This window comes from Natrix helvetica (genome assembly GCF_964273705.1).
Source record: "Natrix helvetica genome assembly, chromosome: Z".
Lineage (NCBI taxonomy): Eukaryota > Metazoa > Chordata > Lepidosauria > Squamata > Natricidae > Natrix > Natrix helvetica.
Genome location: NC_138554.1, coordinates 56,535,559 through 56,561,686, shown reverse-complemented (window position 1 = coordinate 56,561,686; position 26,128 = coordinate 56,535,559). Strand labels below are relative to the sequence as shown.

General features: G+C 38.4%; 1 protein-coding gene across 1 annotated transcript; it reads left to right on the top strand.

Moving 5' to 3' along the window:
* Positions 1-402: 402 nt before the first annotated feature.
* DCAF7 (DDB1 and CUL4 associated factor 7) lies at positions 403-24,259 on the top strand. Its single transcript, XM_081970836.1, has 7 exons — positions 403-682; positions 2,890-3,048; positions 10,611-10,722; positions 13,444-13,562; positions 13,963-14,172; positions 17,917-18,034; positions 23,810-24,259. Exons 1-7 carry the CDS (start codon positions 545-547, stop codon positions 23,980-23,982), a joined length of 1,029 nt encoding a protein of 342 aa, XP_081826962.1. The 5' UTR covers positions 403-544; the 3' UTR covers positions 23,983-24,259.
* Positions 24,260-26,128: the final 1,869 nt, after the last annotated feature.

The window sequence follows — 26,128 nt, the reverse complement described above, 5'->3', positions numbered from 1 at the left end:
AAGGAAGAATAACAGCATTCGGCACAAGAAATTACACTTGTATTAAAAACACAATTTAACTACTATCATTACTGCATTTTTCTATCCAGTTAGTATGACTCGCGATGAAACTTCCTAGATCGTCTCAAACGCTCGGAACAAACGAAAACAACATTCAGAGAAACCAGTTCTATATTTCTATCTCTATGTCGTCGTCTTTTTTTATGAGAGCGACTAACTAAATCATACTTGATACGCTCAAATGCAATGAAAGAGGCGGGCTTTATCCAAGAACGACAACTTTCTCCGCTAATGGTTAATTCCGCGATAGCCAATATGTAAATTTTCGGAGGTTGAGCGAGGGGGACGTTTCGGAAAACCAATGAGAAGCCTTGGAGTTGAGGAATGGCGTGGTCCGGGACCAATGAGAAACCAGAGTTTGAATAGGGTGAATGGAGGAGTAGGGTTAGCCGTCGTCGTTGTGTGAGGTGAAGAAAGGCTGTTGGGAGCGATACCTCGGGAGGAGGTCGTGAGGGGCTGACGAAGTAAAGCCTTCCCGCCCGCCATGTCGTTGCACGGGAAGCGCAAGGAGATCTACAAGTACGAAGCGCCATGGACCGTCTACGCCATGAATTGGAGCGTCAGGCCCGACAAGCGCTTTCGACTTGCCCTCGGCAGCTTCGTAGAAGAGTACAATAACAAGGTGAGCCGACCTGGCAGGGGTCAGCGGGCGAGGGGAAGCCCCTGGTGAGGCCGGGCTGAGGGTCAGGTTCCGCACTGCAGCGCATCCCCGGTCGGTCCTTACCGCCGCCAGCGGCCCAGTGGAAGGCAGCAAGCGTCGAAAAGGGTGGGAGGGGAGGGGAGTGCGCGAGAGGCGGAGCTGCTCCGGGGAAGTTTGGTTAGGTTTTGCCCTCGGAGCATCTCTGTCCCTTCCAGTTGGTGCCCAGGCTGCTTGCTGCGCCACGGGCAGGGAGCCGTTGAGATATTTTGTTGCTCTTGTTGGGGTTGTGTGATGAAAAGAGGAGGAAAAACTGCATCTGCGTACTTTCTGCCTCTCTAGGAAATGAGGAAGGAATATTCATTTTCAACCTTTATAGCTTTAGAAGTTTGTAACAGATTAACAGAGTTGGAAGGGACCTTATAGGTAATCTAGTCCAACCCCACCTCAAGCAGGAGACCCTACACCATTCCTGACAAATGACAGTCCCGTCTCTTCCTGAAAGCCAGTGATGAAGCTCCCACAACTTCTGAGGGCAACTTCTGTTCCAGTGGTTGATTGTTCTCACTGCCAGAAAGTTCCACCTTATTTCTAGGTTGAATCTCTCTTTGGTCAGTTTCCATCCATTATTCCTTCTGGCCTTCATGTGCTTTGGAAAATAGCTTGACCCCTTCCTCTCTGTGGCAGCCGCTCAAATATTGGAAGGCTGCTATCATGTCTCCCCTGATCCTTCTGTTCACTAGACTAGCCATGCCCAATTCCTGCAACCATTCTTCATATGTTTTAGTCTCCAGTCCCCTAATCATCCTGGTTGCTCTCCTCTGCACTTTTGCTAGAGTCCCAACTTCTTTTTTATAGTATGGTGACCAAAACTGGATACAGTACTCTGGGTGTGGTCTTACTAGGGCTTTATAGAATGGTATTAATTGTGTTATTAAGATAAGTACACTGTTTAAAGTTTGCTTGAAATATGCCTACCCCATGTTCTTTCACTATTTTAGTTAAGCTTTAGTTTAGTGGAGAGCCCTGCTGAATTTATTACAATGTTGGCCAAATTGATTCATTTGGGAAACTCACATGCCTGAACTGGAGGTCTATAACTCCCTCCCTTGCTGTTTTCTTACAAAGGAGCATTTATTTCTAATTTAAATTTACAAGGTTATTTAACTCATGTATTCTGTTTCAAAAAATATTAAACAGTCATCAGTATCATAATAGTAGCCAGTGTTAGTGTGTGAACCTCCATGAAGCTTCCCAAGCTACCCAAATTGACTGCCATTGCCACAATTGTGGCAGTGAATTCTTGGATCTATGTAACAACAAAAAAAAAAACTTTCTTCTGTTCCTTCTAAATCTCTCTGCATTTAATTTCAATAATTACACACTGGAAGAAGAAAACTATGTTCATTTCCATGTTATTTACACCATACATATTTCTGTTATGTCCCCTTGACTTACTTTGTTCCAAGATAGAGCTTCAGTTACCGTGATCCTTCTTCATATAGGAAGTATTCCAGCCACTCTAATCTTTGTAGTAGTCCTATTTTGCTCCTTTTCTAATTCTATAGTATCATTTTCAAAATGTGTCCAAAACAGTAGTTAATGTGCAGTCTTACCATAGGTTTATATAAAGGGAATATTATACTGACAATTCTATGTTTAGTTCTAATAACTCCAAGTTGAATTTTAATATTTTTATAGCAGCTGCAAACTTGGTTGATATCTTCATTGAACCATCCAACCTGACTCCAAGATACTCTTTTTGGAATTCATTTTAAATTTATATGCCAACATGCACCCGACATTTAATTTTAGTAAACTGCATTCATCATTCTGAAGTCTATTCATCAGGATTGGAAGGTTGCTTTTGGAGTGCATCACAATTACTTTTGGATTTAAAAGCGGATATGAATAATCCTTTATATATTCAGCATGGTAACTTGAATGATTAGCCCTAATTCCAAATATAAATAAAAGTACCAGTCCTTACACCAATTCCTTACTGGAGGACTATTCCTGGATCAATTTCACTTGTAACCATTTTTCCTTAGCTGTGTTAGTCTTTGTCCTGCAAGACTTACATTTTGGAACTTCTGAACATGTAGGTGAAAGATGTACTGGAATAGGAATGAATGTGTGTGTGTGCATGCGCACAGACAGACACACACACACATACTTTTTTCCCCTCATAGGTTCAGCTTGTTGGGTTGGATGAAGAAAGCTCTGAATTCATTTGCAGAAATACTTTTGATCACCCCTATCCTACTACCAAGCTCATGTGGATACCAGATACCAAAGGAGTTTATCCAGACCTTTTGGCAACCAGTGGTGACTATCTGCGAGTGTGGCGAGTAAGTAGACCATTTAGGAAGGCTTTTGAAGCGTGTAACTTGAAGGTTTTCATAGATTTCTCAGAATATTCTCACAATATATTGGTATATTAGTAAGACTACAGCTGTATCTCAAATATAGCACTGTATTCAACAGATTGATAACAATTCAAGAGGTAGTCATTTCACCTGTAAGCTCTTCAGTTATCAATAAAAAGAATGAATTTTTCAGCAGTTCATCAGAAATATATTACAAATCACCTGAAAATCTGTCTTCCTTAATATAATGATATATGGGTTCTTATTTGGAAATAGTGCAGAAATGCTTGGAACACTGGGGATTCAACTCCTCCTGTAATATTGAATGCCAGACCTGTATCATAACCATCCTCATCCACAATTGCGGATGCAATGGTAGACCTGGTTTGCATTACCAAAATCTGGGTGGCATGGAAAAAGGGGAAGTTCATCTATCAGTTTGTCTCAGGATGATGGTGGGCGGTAGCTATTGTCATCCCTGAAACTCTGCTGGCATCGAGGAATACTACTCTAGATAAACAGATGTGAGAACTTGTTAGTGCGATTATACTTGAAGGGACCCTTTGAGCTAGTTGCTGGTATATCATTCCCCATGTTGCAAAGCAGGATCCCCCATCATGGCTGCCAAACTGATATTAGAGAGCTTCAACTTGCCTGTCCTGGCTGAAAGGTCTAGAACAGCTCAAGAATTCTTGGCTGCCATGACAATGCACCTGGCTCAGCATATTAAAGACCCAACACCTATAAAGGATCATATCCTAGATCTGGTTTTTATCTTGGGGCAGACAGAGATTGATCTTAAAAGGGGCAGGATAAATGTCAGCTCCTTATTGTGGCTAGATCATCATGATAGCTACAGAGCATCATGTTGCAACTAACCCATCCCTAATGGAGAAGGATTGTTAGATTGACCTACTTTGGGCACCACATTTTTAGAGGGCCCAAGGATCTAATGAACAGCTCAGTTGAAATCGTGGTTGCCCAATAGAATAAAGAGATAATTAAGAATGCTTGAGCAGGGCGGTCTCGCCCACTAGGGAGATCTCTCCCTAAATTCTCGGTAGCTCCTTGGTTTATGAGTAGCTCAATGATATGGAGCAGCAGTAGAGATGCCTAGAGCGTTGCTGGAGGACCTATTTTGAATCTAGGTAGACTTTAATTAGAGTTCATGTCAAGCAACATGAACACAGTAGCAAATCAAGCAATAAAAGGAAATGAATATTATCACTCCTATTTCATCTGCTGAATGCATCAGCAACTCTTTTTAAATTGACTTGTTCCCTTTAAAGGAAAGATGGTCGTCAAGAACATTTAAACTGGCAATATGGCAGATATAACCACTCAGATTTTAATAGAATTAGATTCTAATTGGATGGTGCAACTTTGTTCTATAAATTGTTCTGGCATTTATTTGAATATGTGAATCCTAAGGAAATGACTATGGCTCTCTCTAATGTCAGCTCTGCACTTTTCATTTGGATCCCTGCCCCTCATGATGCCTCTTGTAAAGTGACAGAATACTAAATTTCATGTATTTAATGCTGCTTTGATTGAAGGAATGCTCCATTACCATAAGAAGATATAATATGTCTCCTGCTCAAGAAGCCTCTCTCAACTAAATTATTGTGAACTATATAAACCTTGTGGAGTGTCTCAGGTCTTTCTACTCTCTTAGCTTCTTTTGTACATCTCTGAAATCAATTGTGGGAGCTCATCTATTGTCACAGAGTCTAATATCATAGATATGCAAAAGATGTAGCAGTTGCACGTCTTGTTTATGGACTAAGCAGATGATGCAGTAGAAATAGAGATCTAGTAAATGGGGGCTATCAAGCTCTGGATAGGGAGGAACAGAATCAGAGTGGCTTTGATTTTTGTGGACATTTTTTCACGGGTTTAGATGGTTCACAATTTGCAGTAAGTTATTATTTGCTTAACCATAGTTTCATTAAATTCACTGGATTCATCCAACAAGCCATAGAATAAGGTAGGATTTCAAATGGTTTACAAATAAACATTTAAATCCATATTTAATTTATACTGGAGAAATTGATTTATTTGATATTGCTATATATATGAACTACTGTTATCATTTTATAACATGAGTATATATATACTAATTATTCTTTTTATGCAACTGATCATATGTATTTGAATCTGCTTAATTTTTTAATGTACTTTTTTGCTTTACTCTTAAAAATTGTTAACATGAGGTATGTTCACAAATAACTCTGAGTGGCTAACAACAGGGTTATTGTTAGTTTATTATTTATTACAAAATAATGGTCAAAACTAACTAAAATTTAAAACCTGAAAGAACCACTGAGGGGAAAACAGATCTAATAAACTAAAAACACTATTTTGCCTCCAGCTGACCCCCCTTGCCTGGGAATACATCCAGATATTGAAGGTTGCTGAGAGATTTCAGAGAAAGCCAGAATGGGCACACTAATTTTTCCTGGTCCTGCCAAAGATAATCCACAAGCACAGTCAATGCTGTTTGAGTCTTATACCCAGCTAAAAGGGGTCCAAATGATCAGCTTCTTTCAGGATCATCTGAAGCTGTAGTGTGATCAACTTTTCCACGTTTTTTTCCAAAAAGTGCAATTTAGACACAGGAAGAATTTTCCAATGAAAGCTTCTTGGGGTAAACCAACATCTCTTTCAACATTGACAGGACATTGATTCCCTCAGTGATAGATTCACCACCACTAGGACTGGCTGCACATGATTTCCCAGAAAATCTTAGCAATGCAATAGGTGCATGGCTCTAATATACAGGTGGCAACCTTGCAATTCCAAAACTCCTCTCCACTTCATAAGAGCTAACAGGAACAAGAGCTAAGTCATCCCAAATAACAGAGCTCACAATTCTCAATTATTTTCATGGGATTTGACTCAATGCCAGTCTAGTTTGGAGCCAATCCAAATACCTTTTTCTGAAGATGCCTAGAATATTCCTTACAGCAGCTCTGAAAGAGAATCTCCAGTTCTCCAGGAAGGACTGAGCCTTTCTAAACAGGAGAACTATCTACAGAGTATTTTACCACTTTTACCTCCATGACATTGGTCTTAATAATGGCTGTACTTCGTGCTTCATTGAGTTTGTTCCTCATTGTCCTCTAGTACTGCTTTCAGGGTCTCTTCTCATATTTTCATCTCCTTCCACTCCTCTATGAACTAAAGGGAGTCCTGGGATTCACAGCAGGAGAAAAGCCACATAGGCATGATCTGATCCCATTCACAACCTCCTCCTTATTCTAGGCAATGATGAAGCTGCAGTCAAACTATGCACCAGACCTGTGGGAATACTCTCCAAGCTCCCTGTAGAACCAAATAAGGTCAATCAGTGTTCAAATAGGCTCAGCCTCTCTACAACAGAGAGCAACATCAAGGCAATCAGAAAGTGATCTGACCATTGACAGGAAAGAAATGGTAATCTCCAATTCCAGGGAGAGTAATTTGTTGAGCTGCTGCCTTGAGAAGAAAATTAGATTTTATCTATGATCACCACTATGTGTTAACCCTTGGCAAAGTGCATCAGATCCAAGACTGTCTTATTGGCCATGAACTCCCAAACCATCTCAGACATTGCCCTCAAGAGAAAGCAGTTTGAAGCCCCTAAGACCATAAGCCTGAGGAAATTCATGACCAGTCAGGCCATGCAGTCAAGGAACAGGTAGATAGGTTGTTACACAACAGAGGTCTGCTACAGTAACAGTAATACCAATTGCTCTCTAGAGCCCAATTTAACAAATGGCGTATCCATTATATATAAAGCCGAATCTCTGAACATTACCAAAATATCTCACATAGCATTTGCTACTCTCTCATCTCTGCTCTGGGCTTTTGTGTGAAAGCATTGTGCAAAGTTATGCTACTGAAAATATTATTTATTTGCTTCTGGTTGGTAGATGCTGATGATCTGTTTAAAAAAAATAAGGTAGATCCTGGAAGTCTGATATTTATCCATATTTCATTAATGGATAGCAAAAATAATATCTACATTTTTGAGATTATTTTCCTTGCATCTGTGGGATAAAAAAATCCACAAAAATGTGCTTCAAAAATATTGAAGTTTAAGTGTTATGAGATTTTAGGAGAATATTGCTTACAAATAGTACTTTATAAATCAAAAGTAATTCCACCTAAAAAAAGAAACATTGAATTTATCATAATCGCCATCAATAATAACCTGAATATATTGTTGGTCAATGACCTTTAAAGTCCATTATGGCATGGGTCCAGGATATCTAAGGAGCTGTCTTGCCCCAAAGGGGTTGGCCTGTCTCACTCTAGCTGAAAGGACCTACTGCAAACCCCATTAGCCAAGGAATTTCATCTGGGTCTAGGAAAAGAGCCTTCTCTGTTATGTCCCCTGCTCTTCTCCCAGCACATGAGATTTGCTCCCACCTTTCTGGCCTTTAGAAGGAGCCTTAAAAACCTGGATTTGTTCGTCGGTTTGGAGCCCTGATGGAGAAGCTGTAGGCTGCAGTTGGTTAATGTCAAGCACCAGAAACCAGTAGCCAGAGTTCAAAGCTACAAACTGATGATCTGTTTCACATCATTCTCAGACTTGGCTTGGTCATCTTCTACAGTTGTTGCAGTCATTGGGAAGGCACCACCACTGCTCTGCTTTAAAATCACAGTTTTTTACTCTATAATTAATATTTTGTTATTTTAATCAGTTTCTATATTTATAACGGCTTTTTATATCTCTATTTTTATTATATTGTAAGCCACCTAGAATCACCCCAAATAGCAAAATGGGTGGTATACAGGTCCTCAAACTATGGCCACAATTGAGCCCAAAATTTCTGTTTTTAAATGAGACATTTGTTAAGTCATTTTTGTCCCATTTTATGACCTTTCTTGCCTTGTTTGTTAAATGAATCACTGCAATTGATAAGTTAGTAACCAGTTGGTTGTCAGAAAGTCACAAAAGGGGCTCACTGACCTTGGGATATAGCAACGGTCATAAATATGAACCAGTTGCCAAACATCTGAATTTTGATTACATGGTCATTGGGATACAGTAAAGTAACTGAAAAATGATCATAAGTTACTTTTTTCAATGGTGCAACTTTGAACGGTCACTAAATAAACTGTTGTAAGTCAAGGACTACCTGTATAAATTGAATTAAAAAATGAATAAGAAACTTTAAAAAGGAAATCAGATTTAGATTACCGTATTTATCGGCGTATAACACGCACTTTTCCCCACGAAAAATAGGGGGCAAATGATGTGTGCGTGTTATACGCCGATATAACTCTTTACACATTTTAATGCGGCTCTTCTGTGTGCCGGGCGCCTGCTCCCCTCCCTCCCACTGTTCCCTCTAAGGTGCGCAGCTGCGCAGGTGGCAAGAAAACACCGCGCAGCAGTTTCCAACTGCCGCGCAGTGCTTTCTGCTGTCACAGGCGCCGGAGGCTGGGGAGGTCCTTTGCAGACGGCTAGAACTGGCCGCCCGCAAAGGACCTCCCCGGACTTGTTTTGGTGAGCGCGGGGCGACTGACGCCAGGAAAGCAAGCCCGGGGAGGAGGTCCTTTGTGGGCGGCCAATCCTAGCTGCTTGCGCCCAGCGCTGCAGCTAAAGTAAAGCCCCTGCCGCTACAGTTTTTAAGGAGGAAAACATGGGGGGGGAGTGACTCGCTAACAAACTGTACTTTCGCTTTATCTCCTTCGGCCTTAATCTGTTTAAATCGCCCTCGGTGTTGGGGGGGGGGGAGAAGACACAGAAGATATTGCATTTCAATGACACTTTGTGGCAAGGACACGTGTTAGTTGCACCCTTTCAGCCTCAAAACGACTCCGAAAGCGGCAAGCGGGGAACGGCAGCCACTTCCCTCTTCCAACAGCCCCCCCCTCTGGGAAAGTGGCTTTTGTCGGTTGCCTTTTGAGCGGCCAATCCTAGCTGCTTGCGCCCGGCGCTGCAGCTAGAGTAATGCCCCTGCCGCTACCGGAATAGCTGCTGCCGCCTCCTCCTCCTCTAACAGCACCCGACGCTGCGGCAGAGGTGAAGCCGCCAAAGCTGGCAGCGGCGCCTCCCCCTCCGTTCGGAGCACCTGAGTTGGGCCCCGCATTACCCTGCCCCCTCCTCCTCTGCTGTGCTTTTGAGGAGCCATGAGGCCGCGGGAGCCAGTAGGAAGGCGGCGGGGGGGGGGGGCAGGAGCAGGGAAAAAAGGCCTCATGGCTTCTCAAAAGCATGGCGGCGGCGGAGAAGGCAGCAGGGATAACGCGGTGCTCCGAGTGGAGGGGGACGCCAGCGGGAGCTTTGGCGGCTTCACTCCAAATGTAGTGGTGCTGTTGGAGGAGGAGGAGGAGGCAGCTGTTGTTCTGGTGGCGGCAGGGGCTCGTCGACATCTTCAGCAGCAGCCCTGCCCCCTGTGAAAAAAGCCGAAGATGGATCCACGCAGATGACGTCGCCGCAACATGAGTGGAGGAGGAATTCTGGGAGTTGAAGTCCACAAGTCTTCAAGCTGTCAGGTTTGAAGACCCTGGGTTTTTTTTTTCCTAAAGGGTTAGGGGTGCAAGGGTCTTGCAACTTGACAGCTTTAAGACTTGCATGCTTCAATGCCAGAGTTTCTGAGCCAACATGACTGGAGGAGGAATTCTGGGAGTTGAAGTCCACAAGTCTTAAAGCTGTCAGGTTTGAAGACCCCTTGGGGTTTTTTTCCTAAAGGGTTAGGGATGCAAGGATCTTGTAACTTGACAGCTTTAAGACTTGCGTGCTTCAAATGCCAGAGTTTATTGAAACTAAAAACAGTGTACCATCCTATGTATTTTTGGTTTTAAAAATGTGGCTCTCAAAATAAATTTCAATCGTGGTTTTGGCGAGATTTGGCTCAGTTGAAAAAAAAGGTTGCCCACACCACTGGTATACACCATATACACCGCCGATATAATGTACATACTTCAAAGTTCTTTATTTGAAATTTAATTTTTTTTCCTGAAATTTCCCTCTTAAAATGAAGGTGCGTGTTATACGCCTGTGCGTGTTATACGCCGATAAATACGGTAAATTAAAACCAAGAAGATCTGACATTTTGACAAAATGATGAAAGCAGCATTGCACCATTATGCAAGTGCCTTTTTTATGTGCACGACACAATACTGTTCTTATCATTTGCTGCATTCATTGCTTCTGTTGATACCTCTAATTAAATCTAAAATTACAAGAAATAAATGTATTCATGCAATTGGATTTTTTTCTGTGCCCCCTCAAAATGTATTTAAGGGTTCAAGGAGAAGTATGACTGTTGCTATAAGGAATTCCCTCCAATGTAACTAAAAACCTCTCCTGAATTCTGTATTTTAGTATAATGAAGAATCTAATAATTGCAATGGGAAAACTATATATTGTCTCTGCTGTTGCTCTCTGGATGCAATGAAATGCGTGCAGAGTTAAGGAAAAGCATGAGATTTTGGAGGACAAACACCAAATGGCCATTTCCCTAAGTTTTAGGGTATCCATATTATTTTAAATATTGTTATGTATATTAACTTAATGTGATGACAAGTATTTGTTGATATTTTTTATTCAGGTGGGTGAAACAGAGACCAGACTAGAATGTCTGCTGAACAACAATAAGAATTCTGATTTTTGTGCTCCACTGACCTCCTTTGATTGGAATGAAGTGGATCCTTATCTGTTAGGTAAGATCCAATTACTAATGTAGCAGAATGATGATGCTAACATGATTAAAATAATTAAAAGTTATATTTATAAATTAAAAGTTAATAGCATAGGATTTACCAAGAGGATTAAACCAGACTTGGAAGAGCTTTCTCTGGACATTATGACATTTTTGTTCAACAGTAAAAACATCATTAAATAAAAGAAATTGCTCTTAAGCATGACGAATACTGGAGAGGTTTACTATAGATAGTCTCCAATTTACAATTACAATTAATCCTAGAATTTGGATTGTAAATTGTTATGATCATTAAGTGAGGCATGCTGAATGACCCTCATCCTAGCTCCCACCACTGCCATAGTTAAGTGATCATACTTATTGCAGGGAGATAACATGCTGGAGGCCCAGCATGTACTGGCATGTAGAAACTGTTGTGGGCTGGGAGATTTTGAACAACTGGGGCCATCAATGTATGCACCTCCTCCCCACACCTCTCCCAGAAGTCTTGGGCATTCTCCCAGCCCAAACTTGCTAGTCCATTTCCCTTTCTGTTCAGCTTCTGACAAATGTGCTCAGCTGATGCAAAGTGCAGGTGCTATAGAAATCTAGCTAATGTAATGTTTGAGACTTTTTCTACCTTTGGAAATATCACCACATGAGCATCAGCCTTTATGATGTTTTGAAGCTCTTTCTAGCCTTCCGAAACATCGCAAAGGGTGGTGTTCATCTTATGATGTTCCCTGACAGAAAGAGCATCAGTACATTGTGAGATGATTGAGAGTCATTGTAATGCTCTAAGTTTCTTTCTGCATTCGGAAATATCACATTGGCTAGCTTTCTACAATAAGAGTCCTTCATATCAGCTGGAGACATTTGTCAGCACCTGCACGGAAAGGGAAGATAAGTGGACTTATGCAGTTGGGCAAGGAGAAAGCCCAGGATTTCCAGGAGTAGGGGATGGATGGGAAGCTTGCACATGGGTGGGTTTGGCCAGTTGAGACCTCTCAGCACATGGCAGCAGGAATTTTGCAGCACTGCCATGGTCATAAGAGTGTGCATGCTGTCAAGATCTGAATTTTTGTCACATATCTGTATTGTAGATTTTAAGACTGCAGCAGTAGGAACTTCAGGAAGTGTTGTATGTCCCTTTGTTCAATGCTGGGATAATTTCAAATGGTCACTGAACAAACAGTAAAGGACTACCTATATGTACTTGGCTTATGGCAGATTGGTTAAATTGACATGGAGCTGTCCTGTACAGATATATCTATCTTTTACTGTTAGCCTTTTTAAAATTACATTCTCCAATAAAGAGACCTGAAAACACTGAATAATTTTATTGTAACCACTCTTTTCTTTTGGCAATTCTTTGTCGGTACAATTATCAGCTAGTCAGTCAAAATAATTAAGTACCAGCTTTTTTAATTATCAAATATTAAGCAGAAAAATGACTTGTGATTTTGGTGATCTGCTTTTATAATTGCATAATGAGTTCCTTTAATAACTAAGGAGCTAGAACCTTCTTGGTTTTATACTTTTTCTCCCATTTTATTTGAATTCTCACCAAGACTTTAAAATTGAAGTTTATGCTAGCGAATTGCATTGATGCATAAAATGAATATATGTATTTTTATTATGTTATAGATTATTATTGATTAAAATTTACTTTTATTAATGCATATTAATTCAGGTCAAATATTTTGATCATATAGGCCAGTGACGGCGAACCTATGGCACGTGTGCCACAGGTGGCACACGGAGCCATTTGTCAGGGCACGCGAGGCGCTGCGCGCTGGCCAGCTGAGTTCACCTTTTTAAAAGCCATTTTTCGCCCTCCCCAGGCTCCAGAGACTTTATAGGAGCCTGGGGAGGGCGAAAAGAGCCTCCCCCACCCTCCCAGAGGGCCTCCGGAGGCTTCGAGGACCATCCGGAGGCTTCCCTGACGTCTTCGGAGCGCTTAAAACCACCCTCCGAGCAAACCAGAAGTCACTTCCGGTTTCCTCGGAGGGTGGTTTTAAGCGTTCCGAAGGCTTCAGGGACCGTCCGGAGGCTTCCCTGAAGGCTTCGGAGCGCTCAAAAGGATCCTCTGAGCAAACCGGAAGTGACTTCCGGTTTGCTCGGAGAATCCTTTTGAGCGCTCCGAAGGTTTTAGGGAAGCCTCTGGACGGTCCCTGAAGCCTCCGGAGGGCCTCCGGGGGGGGGCGGGAGAGGCTCTTTTCTATAAGCTTTTCTATAAAGCCTCTGGAGCCTGGGGAGGGCAAAAAAAGCATGTAAAAATGGGGGGGTCGCGCACCGTGCATGCATGCGCACTGGGGGGGTTGTGCATTGCATTATGGGTGCGGCACGCCCGCACACGACCCCCCTGCGCTCCCCCCACTTGTGGCACGCGAGCCAAAAAAGGTTCGCCATCGCTAATATAGGCAGTCATAGTCCCATAGTAATAAATAGAATTTTGATTAATCACAGTATAGAAAAATACATTTTAAAAAAACCTGATAGTTTGATTTAAAAGTTTTGACTGCCATAGAGGACCCAAAGATTACAGTAATATTTTACAAAATAGTTAACATATGCAGTGAGATTTCTTTCTATAAATTAAGGAGATAGAGGTTCACTTCTTGAGGTCTAGGATTAGAAATTTTATGTAATGGTCCATATTTGTATTGTATTTTATTGCTATTTTAAGAAAAAAATAGTTCTAATATATGTTTTTCCCCCCTTTCCTCTCAAACTATGCCAGGTACTTCTAGCATTGACACAACTTGTACTATTTGGGGTTTGGAAACTGGTCAGGTCTTGGGAAGAGTGAATTTAGTGTCTGGCCATGTCAAGACTCAATTGATTGCCCATGACAAAGAGGTGATGGTGTATTATTTTTATTTTTCTGTAAATATGTGCAGTTACTAAAAGTTTAAAAAATACAATCTATACATTGGAAATAATCATCTGGGAGCCAAGGTGGGTTGTGTTGCTGCTATTAGTAATGCATTTATTTTCCTTTTAGTAATTCATTGATAATGGGGCATCAATACAACAAAGTAAAATATTTTGCAAAAGAAACATTATGCTCAGAAGGAGAGAGTGTTATTCCTAAAGCCCTATTTTGTGGTAAGCATTGTCCTCTTTTAGGCTAAAGCAAATAATTTGTTGGACATATCTTCTTTGCTCCTGCCTTTGCATGAAAAATTAAAGTGGGACAGGAATCCTTAATATGGGAAGCATCGTATTTTATCACCTTCTGCTGTTGGTATCTGAACAGGTTTATGATATTGCATTCAGCCGTGCAGGAGGTGGGAGAGACATGTTTGCTTCTGTTGGTGCTGATGGCTCAGTGAGGATGTTTGACCTCAGGCACTTGGAACATAGCACTATTATCTATGAGGATCCTCAGCATCATCCTTTGCTTCGCCTTTGCTGGAATAAACAAGACCCTAACTACCTTGCAACAATGGCAATGGATGGTATGGAGGTAAGACTCTTATGTGAGAACGCCTAGTACACTTTGTTTCTGAGTGTGTAGTGAGTATGGTAAACAGCTTTCCAACTACATGGTGAAAACAATGGGACTACAGCTTTTGCTACATGGATTACTGCAAATTTTCTTACTGGCCTATAGTTCCATGAAGCAAAACAATCAGGTAGATTAATGTGTTAATTAGAAGATACTAGCAGAATATAATGAAATGGACAGTTAGAAATCCTTATGGTGGTTTGGTGAGATGAGCTGACCTGTCTTTGGTTGCTGTAATATTTCTATAAGTAGAACCTATTTTTAGAAATAATAAATTACTTGTATTAGCTTCTCAATTTAAAGAAATATATTATACTGATAGTGTAATATATGAATTGCATTAATGAGTAGTTATACATTTTGTGTTATGATTTGTCATCTAGACCAGCAGTCACCAACTGGTGATCCATAAACTACTGGTGGTCCACAGAAAAATTATTTACATTTTTTTAATAAAGATTTATTTAAAATTTTAATTAAACAAAAACACAAAAAAAGAATCATCCTTCAATGCATCTTGTAGAAAGCGTGTCGATCGGTTGCAAATAACTTTCGTGCATTTCTTCCATACTCATTACTTGTAATTCATAATAGATTATACACTTTAAATCAAAAATCTTTATATGTCTTACCATCGATATATCACAATTCCCATTTGACTACAATTATTTGAATGTGCTTCTGCCTGAACTTATTCATACTTAAAAACACAACCACATAATGGCACTTGTTAGCTATTTCAAAAATCCTCCAATAACATTACACCTTTATGACATATTCTAAGTAAAAATCAGTTAATAAAGTTTTTAAGCTTTTTTTCCGCTGTTTAGAATATTATATCCAAGTTGCTTTTACCAATACCGAGAGCATGTATATATTATTAAACAATATCCATTAACATTTCCTTGTTGTTATTATAATTAGCTAAAAGTCATTACTCTTTATAGCCCAACTCCTCTCGTCACACACACCCCAAAAAAACATTACACCTTTATGACAAAACCTAAATAGAAGTTCGTTGGTAAAATTTATAGGTCTTTTTCCCAAGTCACCATTAGCAATCTATATCCAAATTTCTTTTACTAGTTTAACAATACATAGTATATATCATTAAGTTATATCCATTATCATTCCATTATTGTTAATTATAGCTATTTAATTGTTAACGAATAAACATTTAATAACAATCTAAAACAATCTAAAAATTACTAACTTCCTACTTATTGCTCAACCAAGATTAATTAATTTTTTATTAAGAACTTTCATTGTCAACCTGTATCTTTCCAATAACAAAACAGTCTTATCTCATTGTGGTATCAGTCTTCTTTTTATCTCCTTTATAAGGTTTTTATAGATTTCTCTCCGCACTTTGTTGTTTAAAGGATCTCTCAGGTAATCTCGTTGCCCTCCAATTATTTTTAAGATTAGCTTGTTTTTGGTTATCAATCGTGTTTCTGAAAGAGTTTCTCTTCTTAAATCTATCATCATTATTACCCTTTTTTCCTCTTCTGTATCTTGAAATCTGGGGTAGAGCTCCAATTCGTTGAAATCCCTCTTCCGTGTTCCCTTCATTCACCCACATTTGCTCCATTAATAAATTCATCAGTTGTCTTGTCTTTATCTTCTATATCTTCATTCTCCCCTTTAATTTTTGGGGCTCCAACCCCTTCATCTTTTGATGTGAGAAATACTAGTTTTTCTAACTTCTTCTCAATTCTCCCGTATCCTTCCAATAAATTTTGAATTCCAGCCAAAATATTTTGGAATTTTAAGGTTTCCTCCTCAGAATATTGGTCCATGTTTCCAAAAAAGAAGAAAGAAAAGAAAAAAAAAGAACGAATAGCCACTGCCACTCTAGTCTTCCAAGCCTCTTTTATTTTTTAATGTTAGGTTGATTTAAGCACAAGGTTTTTTTGTGTGTGTGTGCTCTTCAAAAGAGAAGGGTTCTATTTTGTTTTGCTTTCTCCCTTTCTCTCCCCTGCCAAAATAGTTCTCACGGGCACCTGCAAAAACAATTCGTGCCCTTGGTTCTTTATCAGTTTGTATAAACAATTTATAAACCCTTCTGCTACAAAGTCAGTGCAAACAAAGAGAAAAAAATGAGAGATAGGTTGTTTCAAAAACTCCAGCTTCTGACTTCTGAGTGGCTATGTAGTTACTTTCCACTTTCATTATCTCAGGCTTAAATGAAATAAAATTCTTTAATAAAAATTTAATAACAAGTACTAGGAAGGATTGTTAAAAACAAAAAAGGAGGTTTTAGTCCAAAAATCAAAAAATAAAGTAACAAAGCAGAAGAAGAAAAAGGTTGATCCGTTCACTTTAAGAGAAGAAACAATCAACGTTATGAGCATTTCAATCCACAAAATATAGTTACAAAGAAAAAAAGCTTTCCAATGCAATCCAGCATTAATTAATTTCACAGCTTAATTCTTGCTTGAGGATCTAATTTGGCTTTTTTTTTTAAAAAAGTTTCTTTGGACAGTCTTTCCCAAAATAGAAAAAATACCTCACCAGATGGACTCACTTTCTCTTTTCCCTTCCTCCTTCCGGAGAGTCCCGACTTTATCAGCCTGGGGGCTGCCTGTTTACCGCCAGCTTAAAGAATTTCCCTTGGATCAATCAGGGACTTTGCGATGTCCCTGAGACCAGCAAGGCTTTGTCTTCCTGATCACCGTCTCTACGGGATGGTTTAGGTCCAGCTGGACCATCCAGCGGCAAAAGTGTCAACGGCGGTCTCGAAGTGTCGAGACCGCACGTTGTGTCATCGCGACGTGGCTGCTCCTCCCCAAAATTATTTATATTTTTTATATTGCACTAAGTCGGGTCCTCAAAGTACGGCCCATGGGCCGGGTACGTGCAATGAACATTTGTGTTGCTGCAAAGAGTTTCCCCCTTCTGGGTCTTTTTGTGCGGGTCGGAGGGGGCAGAAATTTCGACTTGGGGCCTGCTTCAGCCTCCTGGTGCGGGGCTTTGGGCAAAGGCTGAAGGGAAGTGCCGCTGGTGGCAAAGAGCCAGAGGGCCTTGTTCCAGTGGGACAGCATCATGGCCTGGAACTGGCTAACCATCTCAGCCTGCTGAGCCTCCCGGCACTGATACCTGGCCTTGCACTCCCACAGGTCTTCTCTCTGCTTGGAAAGCCTATGCTCGTAGTCCTCAGTGAGGTGCTTCTGCTGAGCTTCCTTCTCAGTCAGATCTAATTTCAACTAAGCCATCTGTTTTGCCAACTCTTTCTTGTGGTAGTTGCTTAGCTCCAACAACTGCTTCATTTTGGGGCCCTAAGGAGCCCGGGTGGGCAGGCAAGAAGTGGCTGGGAGAGGCCAGTGGAGGCCGGCAAGGCACCCTTGATGTGAGCAATATCGAGTTGGCCACACCCACCCAGCCGGTCATTAGGCAAATCATATTAGTGGTCCCCATGATTTAAAATTATTAATTTAGTGATCCCTGAGGTCCGAAAGGTTGGTGACCCCTGATCTAAACTTCTTTGTAGAAGGTGACTATAATCAGGAGATATTGTGACATATTTATATTCATTATTAGAAAAAATGCATTTTTCCATCACTTGGAATAAATATGTTGACTTGACATCTTGTTTACAGTATGAAAGCTCTGAGCACATAAAAGACTGAGTAATGAACAGATAAAAATAAAATCTAAAATAATTAATTTAGAATTAATGTTTAGAATTATTTTTTTTCTAAGGTGGTGATTCTAGATGTCAGAGTTCCTTGTACACCAGTTGCCAGGCTGAACAATCATCGAGCATGTGTAAATGGTATTGCTTGGGCTCCACATTCTTCTTGCCATATCTGCACAGCAGGTAAAATTTATTGTTTGTATTCCTCTCCTCTTTGGACATTTAAGAAGTGATTGGGATTTACTATCATTTTCAAATATGTGAACATAGGATTGCAGTATTTACATTCTTGTATATAATTTGAAGTCTAATAAATAATACACCAAAAAAAAAAAAGGCATGAGATAAGACAAAAAGGAAATATATCTAAGCATAATTTTGTTGATGGCATTTCATTGGCATCAGCAAAATTGTTCTGGCAAAACTCCTTGCTTCCCCCACATACATAACTCTTATTATAAATTTCTTCAACTCTGGTTTTTATAAATCATTAACTCTATTCCGCCTTAGCTTTCTTGGTTTCCACCTTTGCCTTGACTTATTCACCTGACTTGAAAATGCATATTCTGTGTTTGGCACACTGCTTGCAACTATACTTTCTAGTTTTTGATTATTATGATCTCTTGTACTTTTACAATCAGAATTTAATCAATTCCTTCCCTGAGCACACTCAACAAATTAATTTCTTTGTAGATGGCATTCATGCTTGATCTTTTCTTTTACATAAAGGAGTAATAATGACATTCTTCCAGTAATTAGGCCCAGATGTTGCCTTCACGTACAAATTAAACAAGTCATATGGAGACACCATAAGCAAGATATCTGCATAATCTTCAACTTAGAACCAAAATTGAGACAAGAATTTCTATTGCTAAGCAAGGCCATTGTTAAGTGGCTTACACCCAATTTTACAACTGTTTTCTACATTTTTAAGCAAATCACTGCAATTGTTAAATGAATCATTTGGATGTTAAGTGAATTCAGCTTTCCTCATTGACTTTGCTTCTCAAAAGCTGGCTGGGAAGGTTGCAAATGGTGATCACATGATTGTGCGATGCTGCAATGATTTTAAATGCATGCCAATTGCCGCCAAATTTTGATCAGATGAGCTTGGGGATGATGCTATCAGGATGCTGGTCATCAGTGTGAACATCAGTTACAACTCACTTTTTTCATCAGTTTCATCATTGTAACTTTAAGTGGTTGCTAAATGAATGGTTGTAAGTCAAGGACTATCTGTGTTATATTCTACTGATGCCATCTACAATTACAATCTTAACATAATTCAGCATTCTCACAATTTTGTTTTGTTACTTTGTTTTCATCATTTCTTGAACACTTACTATTATAACATTTGTTTCAAATTCCTTCTTTGACATATCACTTTCATTCACATAAACATCTCTTAAGCATCCCTTCTTTTAGTTCAATTTCATCCTAATAATTTCATTGTCTTTTGAAATTGTTGTCATTCTACTTTAGGCTTTACATTTTTCGATAGACAGACAGATTCACTCTAGGTTTTATTTCTTATTTCTGTCATATAATTTTTCCAACATTCACCATCGACTTTAATGAGCTGTTCCATATTCAGAACTTATCCTTGTTTCTTTCATTAATTCAGTCCATCATAAACAATCAAATCAATCATGCTTTTTAATTCATTTCTTTATCATATGTATATGTGAGAAGATTTATACTTTAAACCACCTATTTGAACCAATAGTTTTTCCTAAGGAAATATTCATCAGGCCCTGTTCTCATTAATCCTGAGTCCCCGAATTGCCAATTTTCAGTAAGAAACATAGAAACATAGAAAACTGATGGCAGAAGAAGACCCAGTAAGTCTATTGAGTCTGCTCTTTGAGGTTTTTTTTGTTTTCTTTTTAATTAATTTATTATTTTTAAATTGTTATGTTAGTTTTATTTTACTTTTTATTTTATTATTTTTTCATTTTTGTTGGAGGATAGACATGTGTTTATCCCAAGCATGTTTAAACTCAGTAACATATGATTGACCCATTACATCCACTGGAAATTGGTTCCAAGCTTCCACTACTCTTCCGTAAAGTAATACTTTCTAACATTATTTTTTAACTTCCCTCCTGTTCAGCCTGAGGTTATGCCCCTATGTTTTTTATTTTTGCTGAACGTTGAAAATATTGCCTTCTAGAATCTTATTCATACCTTTAATTTTTGTTGCCCATCTCTGAACTCACTCAGTATTATCAATATCTTGTTTAAACTAAAGTCTCCAGATCTGGACACAATATTCCAAATGGGATCTCACTAGAACCCTATGTAGGAAGATTAAGGTCTCCTTTATTCTGCTGGTGATGCCTCAATGATGCATTGCAGATATATATATTTGCCTTCACAGCTGCTTGACCATACTGTTTACTCATTTTTCAGTCATCTGCTATGAGCACACTTAAATCCTTTTCTTTGTTTTTGTTTAACACTGTACTCCCAATATTATACCCTGCAAGAGGATTATTTTTCCCCAAGTATATGATCTTACATTTAGAATCATTGAACTAGTTTCCACATTTTGTACCAATTTTTGCAACAATGCCAAATTGTTTTCCATGTTATAAATACCCCCAAGAACATCAACTCTATTATATGTTTGTGTCATCAGCAAAAAAATAATCCTTCTGTTGTATCACGTTGAATAGAACAGGACCTAGGATTGAGCCTCTCATTTCCAAAGTTTGTAAGTCTCCGTTATAAAAATCTCTGCAGCATCCATTGTTGAAAAATTATCCTTAAAACAACATTCATCTTGCCTAGAAAGTCTAGTTCATTTTCATTAATTCCATTACCTCTTACCTGTGTTACTTACATTCATATTCCTTTCAATCTTTTTTGGAAAATCTATAATTTTCAAACTAAGTACTGTTCTTCACATCTGAAGCAACAGATCAAATTCCAATTAAAATCAAGTCCAACTGTAATTTTCTGCTTTGGATATTGCCCTGTGTTTATTTCAGTTGTGTTATTCATGGACTTCACTATGGTAAAAATGAAAGTAGCTTGGAATTCAATAGCAAACAATGAAAGAACAGGAAAAGAAAAAGTTGTAAAAATCCAGCAAGGTAGATGAGCAATTAGTCATAAATGAAAAGATAATAAAACTTTAAAACCCAGGCATGTTTAAGAAGAATGAACAGCTGAAGGGAGAAGATGGTAAGAGACCCAACCTTCTGATTGCTTCTTATTGAGAACTGCAGTCTTCAAGATCCTCTCTTCCCTGTAGCTCCAATAGTCCAAAGGTCTTCTTGGGTCATTCCTAGTCTCTTCAGTCCTTTCTAATCTCTTCAATAACCAGCTTTGGCAGTGAAATCAGTTATTTGGCAGGAGAAAAAGAGTGATACCATCTTAAACAATTTATCTTGGGAGAAGTCCTCCCAGTTCTCCTCTTTCTGCTCTTTGATTGCTTTCCTTCTGTGGATATTATAAACCTTGCTATCAACTATTTTTGTGCCATACATGTACAGTATGTACTATATGCTTATTTTTTTCTCCTTTAGTATCCTATATACATCTTCTGTGAACCAGAGCGATTCTCTTCCTTTTGCTTTTACTAATCTGCCTGACATAGAGACTCATTGCCTTCAAGATGGCAGATATTATTAGTGTGGACTGAGCACTGACTCCTATCCCTTTATGCTACCCTTCAAGTTTTCTTTAGATAACCCCTGAATTTAATGCTAAGGAGCTCAGTTCCTTTTTATGATTCCTTTTATTCATCTTTACATCAGATTAGCTACAACCATCATGACTAACACCACACTTTTAGCCACACATTGAATTCACTATACACTGAACTTATCCCTCTTGTTCCTTATGTATAGGTAAAAAAAAAAATAGTCTGAAAAAAATAAGACTACAACCTGTCCTGCTAAGCTCCTGCCCAAACTCTGGAAATCTTTCTATACAGAAAACACATCTTTTCTGGACAGAACAATGTCAAGATGCACAACATCAACATCACAATCACTAGCATTCTTGACAAGTTTAACAATGCACCTGTTTTCTCTTCTGGCAGTAGCACCATACAGATACCTCACCACCTTCAATACTTCCATATATTTTCCTAAATAGACATCGCTTACAATTGAGTCACTAACAGAAGATGACTTCTTTTTAGATACTTTAGTCATCACACATGACTGATTTGCAATACCTGATGCAAACTTTCCCTTATCCAAGCAATTTCTTTTTCACAGACCACAATTCTCTACCCAGTTACATTATCATCGTCACAAACAGCTGAACCTGCCATCTTAGTACTGCAGGACACTATAACTGTAGGGCCATACCAAAAGCATCATGTTTATGGACTGCATCTCTCATTCTGACAAACCCTACAGTTCTCCATATGGCCTCTCTCCTGAAGGGTCTTTGTGGAAGAGGGGAATGATAGTGGGGCAGTTCAACAGAACACACCAGCTGAGTTAGCCACCTAATTTCAGCCTGAAGAGCACAAACTGAACATTCTGGACAATCAGCAACAAGTGTTGCACTGAACTAATACAGACATCCTAAAAATAAAAATACAATCATACAAGCACTTACCAAGGATGAACTACTGATGTTTTTGAACTATTGATGTTTTTATTGCTTCCCTTTTGCTCATATGCTCAGGTGGTCAGATGCTTTCACAGTGAGTAATTTCACAGTTACTGATTCCAACTTACTAATTTTATATCACCTAACATAATTATTTTTCCCTTGAATAACATTCATTCACTGTGTTTCATTTTTTCCCCTAAATCTCATCCTTGGTGTTTTTATTATAAACATTTAGTAGAGCATAACATGGAACTATCACCAAGCAATGGATTTCTACCTTATGCACTCCCACAACATAGATGGCAATATTTTTGACATATATCATAATCTTATAAATATAAATTAAGCCTATAGTTTCACTTCCCTACTTGTATTGATTAATTGTCCTCTAAAAAATTAGTTCACCTTCTTTCAGATCTCTTGTATCATTCCTCTTTGCTAAGTTTTATAGGCACGCAATATATTTTTCTTTACTTCCTTAACTAACCCTCTTTACCATTGATTCATTTTATATTCTACTTTGCAGTCTTCTATATATCATGAGCATCATTAATAGTCCCTATATATATTGATTTTCACTTCCAATGGTGGCTTTGGCTGTCAGAACTTTCATAAAATGCAATATAATGTGGGTATAGATTATCTTACCAGCCTTACTTGTGCAGCATGCAATATTCCCACATAACGATAAGGAAAATACTGATCAATTTTGACATATTTGGAGTAGAATGCCCAGGGTACAATCAAAGGTCATTTTACTCCAGCATGCTAATATTATTCTCTGCAAGCTAGTGTCCTGATAGAGGGACTGTCTTGTAAAACAACAATAATAAAGGATAATATTTGTAGCTCAGGGTTGACATGACGGACCCTTGGTGCTCTCTGAGCTTGCTTGTTTTCTTGCCAATATTTCAATACCCAAATTAGGTAACATCTTCTTCTTCACACATAAGGAGTGCAGTTTGCTATCAGTTTATGTTCTAGTGCATGGGTCCTCAAACTATGGCCTGTGGCCCATATATGGCCCACCGAAGCCATTAATCTGGCCTGCGCAGGATCAGAAACATCAACATAGGCAGTTCGAATCCCTGGTATAGGTCTCCTGCATGAGCAGGGGGTTGGAGTAGGTGACCTCCAAGGTCCATTTTAACTCTGTTACTATTACAAAGGAATTTAACTATTATTATTTTATCTAGTAAAAATATTTAAATATCTAACCACCAAAAAAAATACTTTTCAGGATTAGCCAGATACTATCACACATATTTGATAGTAATGTCACCCACAACTCAAGGCTTTCCCTTTCTAGTTTGGAAATACATGGATAAATAAATTATCTGAAATTTTTTTAAAACTAAATTTATATTTCACCTTTGACAGCGGATGACCATCAAGCTCTCATTTGGGATATCCAGCAAATGCCTCGTGCCATTGAGGACCCAATCTTGGCTTACACAGCAGAAGGAGAAATTAACAATGTACAGTGGGCATCAACTCAGCCGGACTGGATAGCTATCTGTTATAACAACTGTCTAGAAATCCTGAGAGTGTAAAAATAATTAGGCTATGGAAAATAATGAAGCAGGATGGTAGTCTTCTAAAGTTAAGAACAAAGCTGCATTGAAACAGTGTCACTAGCTCTTATTAACTTCTTCCAGGAAGACTTACAACTGGAGTTAATGATATATATGATGAACTTCTTACCCATCGTTTCTCTCTCTTACCTTCCCCACTCCATGCCAATGACTTAAAAATGCAGGGATATCCTTGGTGTTTTAGATCGTCTCAGATTTTATCAACATGTTCAATTAAAGTTATGTATATATTATGGCCATTTGTGTTGAGCATTTTTATTGCAATGGCACTGAATGCCAATTAATATTCTACCTGAAATAATTTGTTATAGATGCCTAAAAGTTATTCATTGTTACACGCATTATAACAGTACCTTTTATTAAATATTTTATTCTTTTTCTCTCCCTCCCTGTTTCCAGGCAATTTCTTTGATACCAGTTATGAGGTATCATAATTATCGGTTGTAAGAGCTTCTATGCAACTGAGCTCTGCTTTTGTTAAAATTGTTCTTTGCCTATAAGCAAGGACTTGTCCTTTGTAGGACTTGTAGGACTCATGCAAAAATGTCTCAAATTGAAGTTTAATTTAATATGCTACATTAGATAATCATCTATATGTTGTCATTTCTCTACAACTAAAGACTCTTCAAAAGTAATAGAAGTTACAAAACTCTGGGTATTTGGATACATACCTAGTATCTGATTGCAAAAGTTCATAGTTTTAATTGTACATGTGGGTGGCCCTTATAACATATTATTTACTAAAATGTAGGAAACACTTCAGCAACTAATGGTTTTTACTGTTCTAATAGATGAGCATTTTCTTGAGAAGTTTTGCTTTAAACTTTCAACAGCAGTTTTTATATCATTTTTCTTAGCAGTGATACAATTATGCAAAACAAACAAAAATCTTTCCATAAGGCAGCAAAGCTTATTATACACATGCTAAAATGTTGAGAATGTATATGTTAATATGGGATGGTGCTTTTTTTCTGAAAACATGAAAAATGATCAGATACATGCAATTTACAGAACAAAATGTTCAAGCATTTTGTGTATATTAGAACGTTGCTTCTTATTCCCATATCAAGCTGTTCCGATATGTATAGTAACTCTTCTCTAATACACTAAAATGAGTGCATTTGTGATTGTTTCTCCTTCACAAAAGAATAACTTATTTAGATTTTAGAGAAGAGATCAAAGTTTCATATCAGACAGCATTTTTCCACTGTAACTTGAGGGAGGTGTGAGAAGATCTTTTCAGATTTAATCATGTATATAGTAAGATCAACTGTGACAAGGCTATTAATTATTTGTCTAATGTGTGAGTATAGTACAGCTGAGAGAAAATATAATTGATATATACATACCTATACTGGTCTAAACACCATGGGCATAAGATGTATCTTAGACCATGGGTGTATGATGTATCTAGTGAAGGAGCCAAAACATGCAGATCTAACAGGCAGTGTTGGATTGTCAAGTGATAAATATGGATTTGTGATATCTGTTTTACAAGGAACAATGTTCTTATTGTACTGGATATTAAATAATATGGGCTTTTGTTTTTACTACCAATTCTGAAATGTAACATGTTATGTACTCCCAGTGTGATGATTTCTTAAAGGTGTGAAATTTGTAGCATGACTATATAAAGTTCCAAACTTCTTGTTTTTTCAATGAGCAATAGCACTGATTTATGTTCCACTCCCAGGTGTTGCATATATTTTCTAAACCAATATTGTTAGGCAAAATTGTTACTAATCTTATCTTTATGTGGCAGACAATGGTTAACATTGCAATATTTTGATTTTTATGGAAAAATACATGAAATGGATTTTATCTTGATTTAGGACACCAATTTCTGAATTGTATTGACATTCTGTACAAATTTTTAACAGTTTTTTAAAGGTTTGAAGTAGAATGCTGGAATTTTTAAATTGTCAATCTTGCTTCCTCTGCTTATTTTGGTTTGTTCCATTCCTACTTCCTTATGTGAATTCTGCCTTTCTTACGTTTTAATAAAATGGAACATTTCTAAATTATTCACGATGGTATAAAATGAAAAAAGACATTAAAATATATATGACCATTTTATTTACTGAAAATTTGGTTGCCAGGGGGG